General features: G+C 41.9%; 1 protein-coding gene across 1 annotated transcript in view; it reads right to left on the reverse strand.

The window, feature by feature from the left end:
• PARD3B (par-3 family cell polarity regulator beta) overlaps positions 1 to 20,077 on the reverse strand; it is a 587,816-nt gene that overhangs the window by 171,335 nt on the left and 396,404 nt on the right. The window contains exon 19 of the mRNA XM_087706906.1: positions 19,608 to 19,718. Within this exon, the coding sequence (XP_087563032.1) occupies positions 19,608 to 19,718 (111 nt within the window). The remainder of the gene's footprint in view (positions 1 to 19,607; positions 19,719 to 20,077) is intronic.

A 20,077-nucleotide genomic window follows, 5' to 3' on the forward strand; every position in this document is an offset into this window, starting at 1 on the left:
TCAAAAGACTCAAAGCCATTTATTAACATTTTCGACATTTTGTCCTAACTCGTAACTTGGGGATATCATATCTTGTTACGTGGAGATCAGAGAGAGAATATACAGAGAAGGAAATGAACAGAAGCCAGGAGAGACGAATTGTGTAGACGTAAGTGAATTAAATACTATTACTGACAGTATTCCATGATGATAAATCTTTAAGAGGTATTACAAATGCTGCTACTAATCAGCGCTATTGTGTAATCTGTTGGGAATAAGAGAGGTAGGGAAGACACGCAGGTATAATTTCAAAGATGGTCAAATTCAGATGAATCATCATTTGCTTTATGATTGAAAACTTTAAACGAGGCACTGTTAATAATAAGAAACTGAAACGTTCAGCTGCCTCGCTATGTAATTAAAAGCAGCAGAAAAGATCAGAGCAGCGAGATGAGCCCGGTGTATAGAGAGCAAAGAATGAAAAGCAGAAGAAGGATTAAAGCGCACGAAAGCTGCCAATTAAAAAAAGTCAGGATTTATTCACCATTATTAAATTCTGTAGCTCACAAAAGTATTCCTGGAAACAAACACCTCTAAAAATGGGTAAAAGAATAACAAATGTGAAACCGTTCCCTTTTGCACCAGGGGGAAAAAAATAAGAACCATGGAGCAGGATGTGGATTAAAATCAAGAACAAAAATGGAATTTGAAGGAGGGTAAATACCTAGATCACAAAAGATGCTCAAGCAAGGCTCGAGCTGTCACAAGGAGGAATTAAGGTCAGATAATCAAGTTTTTAGCAATGCTTGCATACTTTTTATGAAGGGGTATTTTATCAAAAGCAGACTGAAATCAGAAGTCTTCTTCAGACCTTGCAAGCTTTAGTGTATTTAAAAAGATATTTACAAACACAACCTATATATCATAGTACGGTACTCACAGTGTGAGTACAGGAAGCCTTTAGAGACTCCAGTAATAATTACAGTTATGAAAATGGACACATTAGCTTTTGAAAACAAGACATGCACAAAATTAAATCTTTCTCATAAGGCAGGAGACCTAGGAAAGGGAAGGCAGGTTATGAGTTTTGGAATAGGCACTAATCTGTTCAGGGGTGGGTTTCAAAAATTTTTCACTACCTATTCTGTGGGCGTGGCCTATTCTGTGGGTGTGGATTGGCAGTCATGGGACTGGGTGGGCATGGCCAATTTGATGTCACTCATCAGGAGATGTCATGAATTGGGTAAAATGTGGTGGAGCTCACTTAACAACGCTCTTGCTTAGCAATCAAAATTTTGGGCTCAATTGTAGGCATAGGTCAAGGACTATCTCTGCATGGCAGCCTTGTCTAGTAAACTCCTTCTCCTTTCTGACAATTTTCCTCTCTGTTAGAGGCACCAAAATAAGCCAGACAATGTAAGGTTTCCTGCTGCAGCAGGGGGTTGGACTATATGACCTCTGAGTAGCCTTCTATCCCTATATTGCTGTGCTGTCTCTTTCTTTCTTTCTTTCTTTCTTTCTTTCTTTCTTTCTTTCTTTCTTTCTTTCTTTCTTTCTTTCTTTCTTTCTTTCTTTCTTTCTCCTTTCCCTCTGTGGGAAGAAACCAAGCCCCCCCCCCCAAATAAAATATTACTCCCAGAAAGGCTCATGCCACATTCCTGCCAGACAGAGTTAATGAGATAATGAGCACTTCGGCCTTAGTTGTTACAATGGTAATAAGGGTTAACCGGAGAGGCAGTTTCTGTTAGCAGGGCAATAAAGATTAGGCTAGAAACAACACCAGAGTGTTTCCTTCCTGCCTTCCTTACAGGATTAGCCCTGTAAAGTGGAAAAAAACAAAAGGAGATTTCTTCCAACAACCGGTTCTCCAAACTGCTTAGAAAGTTACCAACCGGTTCTCCCGAATAGGTGCGAACTGGCTGAATCCCACCACTAAATTGTAAGATTCTGCTACTTACAGTAAAAGTAGTATTCATAACTTTGATCTTCATGCAAGTTTCTAAGCATGTGACCCTGTGAGAAATCAAACTCCTGTCCAAAATCAGGACAAACCAGGAATCAGCTCCCCAAAATGGGCAAATCAGAAACTTACCTAGGCCAGGAGTCAACCAGAACCCAGCCCAAAGAACCAATCGGGAATCAACACTCAAAAAAATGACCAATCTGAAGTTGGCATGAACAAAGGATCAATTAGGATCAACCACATTTCCTGGCAAAACATCAGAAGAGAATAACAGAGTTGGAAGAGACCTTATAGGTCATTTAGTCCAATCCCCCACCCCCAAGCAGGACCCTACACCATTTTTGACAGATGGCAGTCCAGTCTCTTCTTGAAAATTTCCAGTGATGAAGCATCCACAACTTCTGAAGGCAAGATGGTTCTATTCGTTGATTGTTCTCATTATCAGAACATTTCTCCTTATTTTTAGGATTAATTTCTCCATCCATTATTCCTTGTCTGGCCTTCAGGTGCCTTGGAAATTAGGTTGACCCCTTCCTCTCTGGGGCAGCCCCTCAAACATTGAAACACTGCTATCATGTCTCCCCTGGTCCTTCTCTTCACTAGACTAGCCCTGCCCAGTTCCTGTAACCATTCTTCATGTGTTTTAGGCTCCAGTTCACTAGTCATCTTTGTTGCTCTTTTCTGCACTCTTTCTAGAGTCTCAACATCTTTTTATAGTGTGGTGACCAAAACTGGATGTAGTATTCTAAGTGTGGTCTTACTAAGGCTTTATAGAATGGTATTACTACTTCACATAATCTGGACTGAATCCCTCTGTTGATGCAGTTTAGGATTGCAGTGGCTTTTTTTGGCCGCTGTCACACACTGCTGGCTCATATTTAACTGATTGTCCACTACGACTCCAAGATCCCTCTCAGAGTTACTGCTATTAAGCCTGGCTTCTCCAAATCTATATGTGTAGCTTTGTTTTTTCTTGCCTAAATGTAAGACTTTATTATCAGAAAACCTGTTCTCTAAACCATAGTCACTAAACCTGAAGCCCAATCCTGCCCAAAAGATATACCCATGGTGAAAAGCCTATATCAGTTATAAAAGAGAAGAATACTCTATTATAGTCAGTCTTTAATTATAAATAAGCATCATGTTTATTATTGTCATTGAGACACAAGAGCATATTCCAAGATAGAAAAGGAGCTATCCCTCAAATGGAAGGAATCCCTGGAAAGTAGCAGGAATTGAAAGCATACAGCAACAGACTCGAGTCAAGGGTTTGATGTTACAACAGATAACTATAAAGAAGCCGCATCTCCTTTTATTTCTATATGGCAACAATCTCAGCTCATAATTAGGGAACTGTTGAGAAAAAAGGCTTAATTCTCTAAAGAACCCTTAAAGGGAGATGAAAGAAAGATCACACAGCAAAGAGAAAAGAGGAATTCCTGCTAGCCTGTTCAGTGTTCAGCTGGAATAAGCACAAGGATAAATATATGGAAAGTTAAAACCTAGAATTTGTCAGCGGCAAGAACAAAAATCTTGTTGGAGCAGTCTTGCACTCTAACATCTGAAATAGACTTCCATCAGAGGTGGGTTCCTACCAGTTCGCACCTATTCAGTAGAACCGGTTCGTCAAATCTATCGGACCGGTTAGAAGAGGTTCCACCAGTGGACCCGGAAAGCAGGCCACACCTACAGAAGAGGTTCCAACATTTTTGGAAACCCACCACTGGCAAGGATCTTTTAACTTGACAGCTTTAAGACTTGCATGCTTCAATGCCAGAGTTTCTGAATAGCTACTTGGACCAACATAAGTACTAATTCATAATTTCATATCCGGTCACATGGGTGGCAAGCCACTCCCATCTGGTCACATGGGTGGCAAGCCACTCCCACAAAGGAGGCCACACCCACAGAGTAGGTTCCAACAATTTTTGAAACCCACCACTGACTTCCATGGACAAATCAATGCACCAATAAAAAAAGAAAGGGAGACAATTGAAGAGGGTGTTGAAAACTAACTGGACTGTTTAGACTCTCATTCCTTCTCTCTCACCCACATATAGTATGGAATAGTATCTCATATCATGACCCGTCAAAAGCGCGGAGGACAAAATCGCGCTCGACGAAAGCACGCATTTGACGTCATCACAGCGCGACGGAAAAAAATAAAAATTGAAATAAAATTGAAATTAAAGCAAGCCGATTCACATAAAGGTAAGGGTTAGGTTTAGGGTTAGGGTTAGGGTTAGGTTAAGGGTTAGGGTTAGGTTTAGAGCATTAGGGTTACGTTTAGCGTTAGGTTAAGGGTTAGCGTTAGGTTTAGCGTTAGGTTAAGGGTTACGTTTAGGGTTAGATTTAGGGTTAGGTTTAGGGTTAGGTTTGGGGGGGTTAGGGTAAGGTTTTCGCTTTATTTTTACATTTTTCGATCACAGCACGATGTTTTCGTCGCGCTGTGATGACGTCAAATGTGCGCTTTCGTCGAGCGCGATTTTGTCCTCCGTGGTTTTGTGGTGGAACCATCTCATATACTATTCCATGGGAGAGTTGCGTTTATAAAGATGAAAGCTCTTAATTTGGCTTTAAAAACTGTATTAGTCTGTTTATTAACCCTTGTTTCAGAATAGTTTAATTTTTCTCACACTAGACAGGAGTGTCAAACTCAACGTGCAGGATCCCCATGCGGGGTGCTTAGATCTGTCCCCGTGGGGCTGTCCTGGAAACAGCGAAGGACAAGCCCACAGTGCCTCTGCCAATGAAAACGGAGCTGCGTGGTGGCAGAGGGTTGCAGGAGGCCATCGCAGCCGAAAACGGAGCTTGGGAGTCCTTTTCTGCTGGTAGAGTTTAAAGTTTAAAGTTTAATAACATTTATATGCCGCCCGATCCCGTAGGACTCCGGGCGGCTTACAATACAAAAATAATAAAAAAAAGAAAATAAAGTAAGATACAGGGAAGAAGAATAGATATAAAATACCATACATCATGCACTCCATTCTGAGTGGGGCTGGACCGTATTTTGGGGTCAACAGCCCCAGGCCTGCCAGAACAGCCAGGTTTTAATGGCTTTCCGGAAGGCCGAGAGAGTGGGAAGGGTCCGGATCTCTGCGGGTAGATCGTTCCACAGGGCCGGGGCAGCTACAGAGAAAGACCTTCCTTGAGTAGTCGCCAACTGGCATTGTCCGGTCGACGGTACCCGAAGGAGTCCCAGCCTGTGGGATCTTATGGGTCGTTGGGAGGTATAGAGGGCTTGGGCCTCCACAGGCACCCCTGACATGAGTGATATCGAGCTGGCCACGCCCCCCCCCCCCAAGGTCAAACACAACCCTGATGCTTCTCCAAATGAAATTGAGTTTGATATCCCTGCACTAGAGTTTTACAAAGAAATGGTTGTAAAGATATCTAGTTGCCCAAGGCCCAAGGAAAGCTCTTTGTTCAATTTCTATAAATACTAGTACTACCAGTGGTATTATTACACTTTAGCAAGTGGAAATATCTCCATTAATTGTATGCTACTGTGAAAGTAATGAACAGGTAGAAATGAATACAAAAATATGGATAGTAGTTCTGCAGGTGGCCAACACAATTCTACAAGGAAAGCCTTGAGGAGGCTTCTTAATAACACTATGATTAGCTTCATTTTCTTCTAAAACTTCAGAAATACTTATACCTGGAACTAAGGAGAACCCTATCAGCACAAAGGTTTAATTAATCTCACTTATAATTTCCCTTCACGTTTGATAATTTTGCTGTCAGTTCTGGAACTTGGTATAGAACAAAAGTAAGAATCGGGACACCACAATTTTCTCTTATATTTAGAGTGGGAAAAATTTAAAGTCTTTATTTTTTTCTCTCTTATATAAATGCAACCTACAATTGCTTCCTCAACACTATCTTATGGTGTACTTGGTTAGCCAATACTTGGTAATGTGAATTTCTCCATGATTAACTCTTAAAACAGAGCTATTATAATTGCATTTGTTTTCTCGTTTCTCACCTCTCCATGGAAAAAAAAAATCTATACATGTTCATCAATGGTCTGTTTTTTTTTTATTTAGTTCACACTTTCATTTGTAGTTAACAATATCTGAACTACCTTATGCACATTTTGTCTGTTTTACTGTATTATTTGCTGGTTTAAGGATCACTTTCCTAATTTTATTTTACAAAATATTGCTGATCTTTATCAACATAGAAGCTTGGCAGCTTTCAAAACAAGGTGACCTAAGTGTTCGGGTTAATTCTTTTAAAATTTATTTATTTATTTATTTATTTATTTATTTATTTATTTATTTATTTATTTATTTATTTATTTATTTATTTATTTGTCTTGTATGCCGCCCACTCCCGGAGGACTCCGGGCGGCTCACAAAAGACAAGGGAAAGGGGGGGAACGAGACAAAGACAACATATTAAAAACAAGACCAACATTCACAATTTCCGTGGGGCTGGATGTTTCACAAGCCCCCCAGCCTGCTGGAACAGCCAGGACTTGGTGGCTTTGCGGAAAGCTGGGAGGGTAGTAAGGGTCCGGATCTCAACAGGGAGCTCGTTCCAGAGGGCCGGAGCTGCAACAGAGAAGGCTCTCCCCCGGGGATTCGCCAGCCGACATTGGCTGGCAGATGGAATCCGGAGGAGACCCAACCTGTGCGATCTAATTGGTCTGAGAGAGGTAATCGGCAGGAGGCGGTCTCTCAGGTACCCACCGTGGCACCGTGGGGTAATATGGGCACTTATTTATTTATATATTTGCAACTCTCGTGGCTAATATATGAAGAAGTTGTTACAGGCAATCCTCATTTAACAACCACAACTGGGACGGGCAACTCTATTGTTAACCATGCCAGGCTTATGATGACACTTTTTCTATATTAAATGAATATTAATTTAATAAATCACCCATGGTCATTGTTGTGGCCCAGCAGGAGCCATTGGAGCTGCCGACAGACTCCGATAGCGAGGGACCCTTTGAGTCGGCTCTAGACGATGTGGAGGACCCTGGGCAGGGTTCAGACTCCGAGCAGGGACCAGAGAGGCTAGTTGGCCACTAGGAGGCGCCTGAGGCATGGAGCAGCGGTGAAAGCCAAAGGGAGTTTGTCCATGACGTCAGGCCCTTGAGCAGTGGGGAGGAGCAAAGAGAGTTGGTCCTGGATGCCAGGCAGAGACAGGGGGATAAGCGCCGGCAGCAATTACGGAGACATAGAAGATAATTGGGCCCAGGTGGTTGTGATTTGGGCTCCTCCCAAGAGATTATATAAGAAGAGACTTTGGGAGGAGACCTTTTGCAGGACACAACCGTTTTACTAAGCTGGAGAAGCTCTTGTGTGTATCTCTTATCTATGGGAGTCTGGGTTGCTGCCTTGTCTGTGAGTAAAGCGTGGCTAACAGTAACCTTGTGTCAGCGTGACTCACCGTACGGAGGGGGGTCATAACAGGTCATTAAGTGAGACATGTCAATAAATTTTGCTCAATTGAAAAAAAATGGGATGCTGTGACAGTTGTAAGTGTGAGGACCTGTTGTAATCTGAGGACTTCCTGCATTTGAACTGGAAGTCAAAAGCAGGAAGAAAACGCATCATAAGAGAAGGAAAATGTTGCTTCTTTCCAAGAAGCACGTTAGAGTTGTGAAATTCTTTTGAAATTGTTGCATCCCCTTGATCTCCAAATTATTAAAACTCTGGCAGATTTTTCCAGGCTGGCATGCCTGCATTTATTTATTTATTTATTTATTTATTTATTTATTTATTTATTTATTTATTTATTTATTTATTTATTATTTATTTATTTATTTATTTATTTATTTATTTATTTATTTATTATTTATTTATTTATTAATTAATTAAAACAAAGCAAACTGCTTCATAAAACTGCTCCTTGATGAAGGAACTGCATGGGAATTAAACGTGTCGGTTCATGTATATGCATGTGGAAACAGCTGAAAGCAACTTACGAAGTATCTGGGTGAGTGCAGAAAAAGATGCAGCTGCTTTAATAATTTGAAAGAAGCTGCTTTCTACGCTCGGATCACAGCAACTGGATGGGAAGTAATGAATCGTTCATGCATTGTTTCCCCGTTCAATGTATTTCCCAGCTTCTTACCTCTTTTGATCCCCTTAGAGCACGATGAGCACAAAAGCTTAGAATAAGAGGTGAAATATTTGAATCTGGCTGCTGCATACAGAATTGGGACATGCTACTCTAATTACAAAAGCCTACTATTTCATGTATAACTAGTAAGGTTTTGAACAGCAAAAAGTAGCGATTAGATTTGGCGAGATTTGCTAAATGAAAAGCACAGAGCTCTATTAATATATAATATATCATTCACCGTCGTTAAAGGGGAAAAAAAATAAGAGAAAATGTAGAGGATATGGACCAGCAGTCATCATTCAGTGTAACTATATGCAAGTACCTGATTGCAAATCTTCTCTACAGTGGAAAAAAAACTCTGGGATTTCACACAACAGCTTTCGATTTTTCTGGTGTCTGTTACCTAGGGGAATGCAGCTCCTTCCAGTTTAAGAATTCTGCATCTTGAGAAGGTTATGTGGCAACCCAAAGTTACATCAGCATGCAACTAAATAGCAGTAGCAATAGCAGTTAGACTTATATACCGCTTCATAGGGCTTTCAGCCCTCTCTAAGCGGTTTACAGAGAGTCAGCATATTGCCCCCAACAATCCGGGTCCTCATTTTACCCACCTCGGAAGGATGGAAGGCTGAGTCAACCCTGAGCCGGTGAGATTTGAACCGCTGAACTGCTGATCTAGCAGTAGCCTGCAGTGCTGCATTTAACCACTGCGTCACCTCGGCTCTAAAGAGTTCCATACATGAAGAAAGGAGAAGGAAAAATAGTTGACCTTTGAGGAAGTTGTCTAGTATGTGTAATATATTACGATTGTCTTAATACAAACAGCAAAGCTGGCGTGAGGGTACTACTATTTGTATCTATTAAAGAGTTTGGACCAGTAGTGGGATTCAAATAATTTACCCACCGGTTCTCTGCCCTAATGACCACTGCATCTACTCTGGGTCAAACGGGTCACACCCTTCTACCTGACCCTACCTAAAGTGCATAGTGAAGATGGTTTGTAGTGAATCTACATGGGGCTGCCCTTGAAGAGCATCCGTCGACTTCAGCTAGTCCAGAATGCGGCCGCGCGAGTGATTGTGGGTGCACCTCGGTTCACCCACATAACACCTATCCTCCGCGAGCTGCACTGGCTACCTGTTGATCTCCGTGTGCGCTTCAAGGTGCTACTTACCACCTATAAAGCCCTCCATGGTAGTGGATCTGGGTACTTGGGAGACCGCCTCCTGCCGATTACCTCCTCGAGACCGATTAGATCTCATAGATTAGGCCTCCTCCGAGTGCCATCTGCCAGCCAGTGCCGGCTGGCCACTACGCGGAGGAGAGCCTTTTCAGTGGTAGCTCCGACCCTCTGGAACGAGCTCCCCGTGGGGATTCGTACCCTCACCACCCTTCAGACCTTCCGCGCAGCCCTCAGGAACTGGCTATCCTGCCAGGCCTGGGGGTAGAGATTGATCTGCCCCCACCCGAATGTTGGATGAATGTTGTTTACTTTTTAATTATATGTAATGTTATATGTTATTGTCTGTATCCCCCTTCCTATGAGTTGTTAGCCGCCCTGAGTCCCCTCAGGGAAAAGGGCGGCCTATAAATAAACCTATTCAATTCAATTCAATTCAATTAACTCTTATGTGGCTGGAGAATTTTTGGGGAAAAAAAGAGACAATCCCCTCCCTGAAGTTTAAAATACAATTGTCTATATATTGTAGTACAAAAGATTTATTATCAATTAATTCCACGGCATAGCTGTCTTCTCTTTTTTCCAAAGAGATTTTTTTTTTTTTTTTTTTGGCTTGGAAAAGGATGCCAGCAAATTGAGTGATTTAAAAGCTCTTGAATCTTACCGGATGCCCTATTGTTTTCCAGTCTTTAATTATGATAAATCCTCATTTACTTTGAAAAGATGTCCAGCGTGACAAGTCAGGGAGGAAAAGTCAAACGTTTGCAATGAGATGCATCAGCTCAAAAGTGGTTTTAAGTACAAGAAAAAAAACGTCTTAGATTTGAATATTTGACTAAGCAGTATTTGAAGCTGTGGTAGTGTTGCAGCAGATTGAGGTTTGTAATCTTCTTACGAAAGACCAGGACTCGATACCACGAAGGTGAGAGAAACAGGTTTATTTGATGTGAGTTCAGCGTGTTCACACACCAAAATCTGAACTGCCTGGGCTCTGCCCAGGATGCTACTTTTATGCGTGTTCCACACTGTGCATTCTCAAGGCGTTTCCATACACGAGGCAAGCATGACATTTCGAAAAGGAGAAGTTCATTTGGAATGTTACAGAGAAGTACATAGGAGAAATACAAAAAAGAGAAGTTCCTATAATGTCTTAAGCCGTCAGCAGTTTTTACCTCTGTTCTATCTCTCACCCACGCCTGGCTTCCTGTGCCCCTCCTTTACAGGGTCTTGCCACACTGTTCAGCCCTATTTTTAATACTTATGAGGAAGTTTGGGGAGAAAGTTCACTCCAGCTAAAAGTCAACTTTGGAACTCCAGGGCACTAGAATGAAAAGCCAAGCTAATATGAATTTATAAGGTCCATTCTATTAAGACCACCTAACCTGGGCAGCCACTGGTGGGTTTACCTGTGCACCCCCTCCTGCATCAGTAGCTTTGTAAATGATGGAATGTATATATTTAGCTGGAATTGGGAATATGGATAAGTGGAGGTATTTTGGCATGTATGACAGCGGCATTATAAGAGAGTGAATGAGAATTATTGCAAATCGATTCTACGCGTATAATCCATCCTTTTGGTAACTGTTACTGCTCTCAGTTGGGAAACTGGACACCTGACATGTTATGTAGTCAGCATAAAATAAAACGATGACCTTGACTTGACAGCCCCATCTAGCATCTCATGCTCAAATTGCACATATCATAACTATCCTATGATCTAATAAGTATCTAAAAGTAATTAACTGGATTAAAAAATGCCAGTGCTTCAATCAAATATGTATTCTTATCAGAGTTCTGAGACAGGAGTAAATTGGGACGTTTAAAAACCTGGGACCTCATCCAAGCTGTGATCTGATCAGGGTTCAATGGTTATAATAAATTGGAACTATTAAAACTGGGATCTGATCCAACGTTTTATTTTGTCTAAACCACAGTACCGAGGGGCTGCTAAATCAGGAATATTCAGGGAATGGAATTCCTTCAGGAAAGGAATTAACTCTTACCAGATACGAAGCAAATTATGCAGGGGTGCAAGATAAGAGAACATTATTCTGAAAGTAAGACTATGCATTAAATAATGAAAACATTTCACTCTCGTAATAATGTAGGATTATTTATAGTGATTCAGCAATGCGGTGGTTCTGACTTACTCCAACCATAAATACTTTGCTAGGGTCTGGATGGGAGTGTACAAGCTTGCACGCAATCCTGACAAGACTGAGTGGCTGTGGATGTTGCCTCCTAAGGACGGTCCAGCTAGTCCGTCCCTAAACCTGGGAGGAGAAAATTTGCTCCCCTCAGAGAGGGTCCGCCACTTGGGGGTCCTCCTGGATCCGCAGCTGACATTGGAACATCATCTGTCAGCTGTGACCAGGGGGGCCTTTGCCCAGGTTCGCCTGGTGCACCAGTTGCAGCCCTATTTGGACCGGGAGGCACTGCGGTCACTCACGCTCTCGTCACCTCAAGACTGGACTACTGTAATGCGCTCTACATGGGGCTGCCCCTGAAAAGTGTTCGAAGACTACAATTAGTCCAGAATGCAGCCGCGCGAGCGATACTGGGTGTACCTAGGTACACCCACATTACACCTATCCATGTTTCATTAGTATAGTTGATGGGAGGGGGAATAGACAGGAGTGAGATTGTGGAGTGCATTGTTTTCATTCTTTACCAGAAGCCAAGGACCCTTTGGCTTATCAGGAAACTTCTTGTGGAATTGTTCTGTCATTTTCAGTATTGGGATTAACACAGATGTGCTAAGATGTCTGCTTTATTAAATTGGAACTTTAAGGATCATTTTGCCTTTGATTCTGATTTAATTCTACGTGATACTTGGAACGCTGACATAAGGTGGTGAACACACAAAATACTCCTTCCTTCTATTTCTCCCATAACAACAATCCTGTGAGATGGGTTGGGGCTGAGAGGGAGTGACTGGCCTACAGTCACTCAGATGGCTTTCATGCCTAAGGTGGGATAGGAACTCAGTCTCCTGGCTTGGTGCCTTAACCATTAGACAAAACTGGCTCTTTTATGAAGTGGAAAGAGCTCACCGTATTAATAGCTCATGCTATTGTCTTACAGAAAGTAGACTTAGGTACAGAAAATAAGCAAAATATAAAGCTAGTCCTTGTTTGAGTAGCTATATATCTCAAGAAATGAATGTTAGTCTTGGGGGTCAAATAAATTATTTCAGGTTTATGGTTTCCTTGAATTCCACAAAGCCTTGCAAAGCTCAAGAGAGACCTTGCATTGTCTTTTCAGCCCTGAGCATTGCTGGATGCTAATACGCTTTAAATCAATATGTATCTGTTTCATATTTGAGAAAATGAACTTTAATATTGCAGCTGTGGATGCTTGGCATAAGCTAAATTCGGTTCCATTTTGAAAAAAAAAACATGGAGGAACTCAAAAATCTAATTTTAATCCGCTAATGTTTACAATGCTTAATTGTATTCCTCCCCTCCACCCAAAAATGTGATATGGAAATTAACATTAGGGCAAATCACCTTTTGAATTATAGCATGAGACATCTACAAGGAGGGTTCCTTTCTAAAGACCTTTTAGTTTAGTATGGTTGGATTACTTTGTTGGAGAGCCTGTCCCTCTTTAGGAGGTCCCTCTCAAGTGCCAGACAGCCAATTGGAGCCATTGTGGCTCCAGATGGAGAAGGGCCCCCTGGCTGAGAGAGACCTCATTCTGGGGAATTCGCCAGGGCTGGACGACGGATAGACTGACAAGATCGGTGAACCAGGCTCATCTGGGCCAGAAGGGAGCCACCAGGAGGACTTCCGCATTCTCCGTCAGGATCTTCTGAATTACCTTGGGGATGTGAGACAATGGCGGGAATGCATACAGGAGACTGGATGGCCAGCGACAATGGAGGGCATTGACCCCCTCTGCCTGGGGGTCAGCGGAACCTGGAGAAGAACCTGGGAAGGTGTATGTTCTCCAGGGTGGCAAAGAGGTTGACTCCTTATAATAACCCCTTGAACTTAAGGAATTCAAAACTTCGTGAGTAACAATCTTCTAGAGCCATTTATCATGCAATTCTTTCTAAACTTAAATCCAACTTGAGTCCCAAAACATCTGGGTTTCAGGAAAGAACTTCTATGGCTAGAATGAAAGAGCAGTTCCTCTCAAGAGAAATTTTTTTTGAAATTAGGAAACTCACTGCCCTTTGGGTAAGGATTTTTCCCCCCTATAACTTCCCAAAAGATTGGAACGGAGATCAAAGTGCCAAGATAAGGAAAAATCTTTTTCTACCTCTTCACCATATAAACAGGACCAAATTATCATGCTAGCAGACATGGAACATTCGTAGTAGATTGCTGACAAACTTTTATCAACATCAGTAATTAGGAAAGCAGTTAAAATCTATAAAACCCAGATGAATGGCTCAGGCTCACAATATCATTTTTCTGCTATCTCTAAGACACTGCAATTGTTAAGATTTCCAATAAATTAATCTCTCCACTGATGAGGAATCAGTGGTGGGATTCAGCCAGTTCGCATCTATTCGGGAGAACCGGTTGTTAACTTTCTAAGCAGTTCGGAGAACCGGTTGTTGGAAGAAATCTCCTTTTGTTTTTCTCCACTTTACAGGGCTAATCCTGTAAGGAAGGCAGGAAGGAAACATTCTGGTGTTGTTTCTAGCCTAATCTTTATTGACCTCCTTATAGAAGAGCCGAGGTGGCACAGTGGTAAATGCAGCACTGCAGGCTACTTCAGCTGACTGCAGTTCTGCAGTTCGGCTGTTCAAATCTCACTGGCTCAAGGTTGACTCAGCCTTCCATCCTTCCGAGGTGGGTAAAATGAGGACCCGGATTGTTGTTGGGGGCAATATGCTGACTCTATAAACGGCTTAGAGAGGGCTGAAAGCCCTATGAAGCGGTATATAAGTCAAACTGCTATTGCTATAAACTGCCTCTCCAGTTAACCCTTATTACCATTGTAATAGCTAAGGTGAAGCGCCCATCGACCTGAGTGACCTTGAGCTGGCCACGCCCACCCAGTCACATGACCACCAAGCCCCACCTACCCAGATGGTCATTAGGGCAGAGAACCGGTTGTTAAATTATTTGAATCTCTCCACTAATGAGGAATGTACAACTAAGTGTGCAGAGCCTACATTCTTATAAATTATTTCTGAGGCTTGGTCTGTTCAGAAGGTAAGAAGGTAAGTATGCAGCTTGTGAAGTCGTAGTGACAGCAAGATCTACAGCACAAAATCACTGCATGATGATGGTTGCCAATATATCCATTAAAAATCTCAGGCCTGAACTACTTTATGCATTATAGGATTAGTGAATCTTGGGCCAGAGTTATAAAATTCAGGCTTACTATCTGGATAAACCCTCATTTATGTTAACAGAATAGCAACAGAAAGCATTAAAGTTTCACTCAGCTTCATAACTTAGATGATATCTTAGGTGTGCATTTTTTATACTAGTATGTCATAGCTTTTTATTGTTCATAAAATCAGCTGCAATGTTTTCAAGACCTTGGCAATACATTATTATTATTATTTTTTGCCAGTATCACTCATTACACGAAGCTCTTGAGCTACCTCCCACGTGGATATTCATCGTTTGGTAACTAAAGCATCGTGTTAGTGCAAATGAATTACCTCGAGCATGCTAAAGACACATGTTCCACAGCATGAATGTCTTTAGAGTCTTGTAGCCATTCTGGAGCAAGCCACCAAGTCATGGGAAACTAGGTGGAGTAGATACAAAGCATGATAAATCTACTGGTTTTCAGGAGAATTGCTCCACAGATTGATGGTGTGAGGCTTTATATGTGAAGCAGGGCTGTAGGAATCAGAATGGACTGTCTACTGGCTTTACTGTTGCACACCAACCAACTGCTAGAGCTGCTAAATATTGCCATGTTGCAGTGGTGGGTTTCAAAAATTGTTGGAACCTACTCTGTGGGTGTGGCCTCCTTTGTGGGAGTGGCTTGCCACCCATGTGACTGGATGGGAGTGGCTTGCCGCCCATGTGACCGGATGGGAGTGGCTTGCCGCCCATGTGACCGGATATGAAATTATGGATTAGTACTTAGGTTGGTCCAAGTAGCTATTCAGAAGTTAGTGGTTAGAAGCAATCGTAAAGCAAGATATGGAATTAAAACCAGAAATATTTTGTCGGCTATTTGAAAGGGAGTATAATATATATTTAATTTTACACATGTTAGCAGCTGCTGGAATTGTGTTTGCACAACAGTGGAAAAACAGAGATATGTAAGTGAATAAATATTACAATGTGCAGGAATAAATAAATTGACAATTAAAATCAAGAAGGCTTTGTATACTTTTTTCACGTGGGATTGGTTTTAGCAATTGCCAATTAATGGAAACAGAAATTAGAAATCCAAAAGTATGAAAGAAAACACCAATTATGTAAGGAAAGGTCCCTAAAATGTATAAGGAAATATTACTAGATCATTATTAATGGGTAGATAACTGTGGTACATTACACACCCACCAGTGGTAGGTTTCATAATTTTTGGGAACCTCTTCTGTAGGTGTGGCCTGCTTTCCGGGTCCACTGGTGGAACCTCTTCTAACTGGTTCAGTAGATTTGACGAACCGGTTCTACCGAATAGGTGCGAACTGGTAGGAACCCACCTCTGCTAGGTTGGTAGTGATGTTCTCCAGGCTTATGGTGTTTGGTGTACCCCACATTTATGGTTCTGGGGGACTTCAATCTACCATTCATGGCCACCAATGAGTTAACCCATGCCATCTCTGATGTGACTTACAAGGGAGGCCACGCATTAGACAATAGTTTTTAATCACATGACAATGGAGACATGATCTAAAGTTGGAAAATGTTACCTGAATGTTTACACTGGAAAATTAAAAAAAAAAAATCCCAGAAGGTTATTTAAAAAGCAGTAAAAAAAATGCATGCACATACAGGAACATGAAAACATATACACAGATATCTATAGTACTTTAAGAATAAGAAGAATCAATGTGGATGACATTTTGTAGTGATCAACTCATTCCTCCCCCATAGAGACTGGGGATGCATTTTAAATGCATAAATACCATATGATCAGGCACCCTAATACAGTGGTCTCCAATCTTGGCAACTTTAAGACTTGTAGACTTAAAGTCCCAGAGTTCCTCAGCCAGCAAAGCTGGCTGAGGAACTCTGGGAGTTGAAGTCCACAGGTCTTAAAGTTGCCAAGGTTGGAGACCACTGCTCTAATATATCTATTGTAAACAAGGAAAAGACATCCTTGTATTCTTCAGATATTTCTACTTTTAGTCAGAAAGGAAAAAAAAACCAAGGTGTTGTGAAAGTAATAGCAGGGGTGGGTTTCAACCGGTTCGCGGCGGTCCCTGCGAACCGGTTGGTTGCCGAACCCGGAAGTAAGTAACTTCCGGGAACGGCGAAGGGCGCGCGCACCCGCCCACAGTCCTTACCCGGTTTTGACGAGTTCTGCGCTTCCACGCATGCACAGGACGCATACAGCGCCTGCGCGATTGTCCAGGAGCAGCTGGAGCGTCGCGCAGATGCTAGTATGCATGCGTGCACCGCGCGCGTGCACGAGGATGCCGCCGGCCCCATTTCAACCGAACCGGTTGGAACGGGGCGAGAAACCCACCCCTGAGTAATAGTCAAAACATCTGGAGGCAGCAATCATCCTATCCCTCTGGTAAACCAGAATTAATTTATGGTGTACATGGCTGAAGTAGGAGGGCTTTAAAAGTCATCTGACAGTCTACTAGTGTGACCTTGACTGATAACATCTGCATTTTTGCTGCCTTTCCTGAGGAGTCGTATCACTCAATAAAATATTAGTAAAAGAGTAGAGCTATATTTATATTACCAGCTGCAGCATGGGTTGTTACGCAATTAGAACTTATTTGTGTGACATGCTTGTTGAAACAAAAGCCTTCTTCTAGGCCAGTGATGGCGAACCTATGACACGCGTGTCAGTGCTGACACGCGTAGCCATTTGGGGTGACACGCACAGGATTTCATGCGATTCATCCTCGGCTCCTGCACGGCCACCGAGGATGAAAGAATCTGTGCTGGAAGAACAGGGGGGGCGGGACGTGTGATCTCCCCCGCCCACACTCACTTACTGTATTGCCGCCGCCCCTTTCTGAGCGCAGGGGCTGCTGGTAAGGCGTGCGTGCCGTGCGCACACATGTCATCAGCGCGGCGAGGGAGGACCCGCAGGAGAGGAGCGCGGGAACAGTGCGCGCCTCTCTCCAGTCAGGCCGGCACAGAGAGTCTACTCCTGGTTAGTTAAAGAATTCGCTCTCCCCCTCACTTATCTCAGTTCACAGCAGGGCTGTGGAGTCTGCTGCTTCCAGCTCCACGTCCTCATCAACATGCCGCTCCGGCCCGCCCTCGCTATGAATATTCATATTCTTCGCCCTTGCGTCACTAGGAATATTCATAGCAGGGGCGGGCTGGAGCGGCATGTTGATGAGGACGTGGAGCTGGAAGCAGCCGACTCCACAGCCCTGGTTCACGGCACCCCAAACAAGTTCAATAATATCAAGGGCAACATACGAAATCGACTGATGAACAAAGAAGTTACTAAGCAGGTATGTTAAATAATTTGTTTTTGGTTTATTAAATACAATTATATATTGCAATTATACATTTTTGTAGTTTAAACTATAAATTGCGCAAAATTATGTTTTTGTCGAAGTGACACACAACGCGAGTTATGCTCGATTTTTTGCCAATTTTTGACACACCACGCCAAAAAGGTTGCCCATCACTGTTCTAGGCAATATTGACCAGCACTGTCTTCAGAAAGATGACACATTAATATGTTATATAAAAATGACAGAGAAAATAGGAATAATCTCCTTGTTTATATATGGTATAAATTAAGCCCTCCTTTGGGAATTCATGTTGTACATTTTTTTCTCCAAAGGAGAAATAAATGATACAAAAACTATCTAGGGAAAAATGGTATTTCTTTTCTTGTTTAATTGTAGGATAAAAAAAATCAAATATGTGAGTTAAAAATATCATATAGGTTCATCAGCTTCTAAGCACACCTGCTGTTCCCCCATTTCTGTCTCAAATAATTCCAGGTCAAAAGGTGAATAATTATGAGACAAGATAAACCAGAATTATAAAGGCATGGAACCGAGTGTTTTTAATAGGTTCTTACCAATTAACTGTCACTCCAGGGAATATATTCTATTTTGAAAGAGATTTTACCACTACGAGAAATATTAACAACAATTACTCCGCGTCTGTCCAATTGGAAGATTAATCTAGAAACAGACGGGATCATTCCCCGAAGTCTCCCAACATTTTAACAAATGGCAGTGGCCCTTTAACAGATGGGATGCATGTTCTGTAGTTTGCCAGGATCGCAACAATGAACATGAGCTTTCATAAAAATGAAAGACATGTAACCTTACAATTGCCAGCAATAGAGATTTCCGTGTCATCAATGCAAGCGCTGGCTAAGGATATCAACCGACTACCGTTTTGGCTATCAGGTGATGGAGATTCATATGAGAACAATTACTGGTATGGTTGGATAAACTTTACAACTAATTTTTACCATTTGTGTAATATTATGTATATTTTTGTAAACATTTTATAAATAATAATAGAAACAAAGTGCTGAATTTAGCAAGTGATGTCAGGTTTTTTTTGGCGTTTCCAACTAAACCAAGTCCAAGGCATAAACTAGGCACGACAGACAAGAGATCACTGGAAATGTGGCCCGTATCACATCTAGAGGGACTTCTATATTAGTAGCTGGATACCTGTGCTTCTCAACCAAACTATGTGATTGGGCTATGCAGGAGAAATTTAGTTCACAATCCACTGGCTCAGAGGTGGTCAGTGATTGAAACACATAAGGGAATATCACTCCCATCGCCTTGAGTATGGAAGGAGTTCCATAGGTAGAAGACATAGACATTTTGGTGAGGTACTGACGTTTAGTACTGTAAGGAGCCCCAGACCGCTCCTGAGTGAAGGAGTGGAACGTCTGCCAATTTGGACTGAGATAACGGAATGTGAGGCAACTGGCAGTTGGAACAGAGTTCTTTTTAGGTGGGGAGGGGGAGTAGAACTCCTTAGCATAAGAGTGCACTACTGTATTTTTTGGAGTATAAGACATACCTTTTTCCCTCAAAAAAGAGGCTGAAAATCTGGGTGCACCTTATACACTGAATACAGCCTTTTTAGCCTCCCGAAACCCTGCCCCCTTCACCAAAATGGCCCTGCATAGCCTTTAGGAGCCTTGCAAAGTGCTCCTGGGAGCTGGGGAGGGCAGAAATGAGCGAAAATGGGCCATTTTCTTGCTCAATTTTGCCCCCAGGCTCCCACACACACAAACACAAATACACACACACACACACACACACACACACACACACACACACACACAAACGCTTACCTTTCCCGTTCTTCCTTCATCTTTTCTAGGTCAACTTCTTTCAGTGTACCTTGCTTGGAGTTTCCCTTCTGATCACTTTTTACACCTTTATCCTCTTTTTTCTTGCCAAATCTGATTTAAAAAAATGAGATTTCATATTAAAATAAGCCAAAAATACTACTGAGCTGATTTAAACAGACCAATTTAAACAAGCAGAGTATATTATGGTTTTTCTTCAGCTTCAATAAAGCTGACTCAAGGAACTAAATTTTTTTTTTTAGTATAAATTAACTTACTTTCCACAAACTTTTCCATATATTTTTTCATTATAATTTCCATTTTTATTGTTTTGGAAATATTTCTCTTTTATGATTTTCATTTATTAAATTTCATTTATTAAATTTATAGGCCACCCAATCCCGGAGGACTCCGGGCGGCTTACAATGAAATAAGAAAAAAAGAAAAGCAAAATAAGTAAAAAAAAATAGTTT

Source organism: Thamnophis sirtalis, unplaced genomic scaffold (genome assembly GCF_051295495.1).
Source record: "Thamnophis sirtalis isolate CommonGarterSnake01/CBP01778 unplaced genomic scaffold, rThaSir2_p1.2 scaffold_1, whole genome shotgun sequence".
Classification (NCBI taxonomy): Eukaryota; Metazoa; Chordata; class Lepidosauria; order Squamata; family Natricidae; genus Thamnophis; species Thamnophis sirtalis.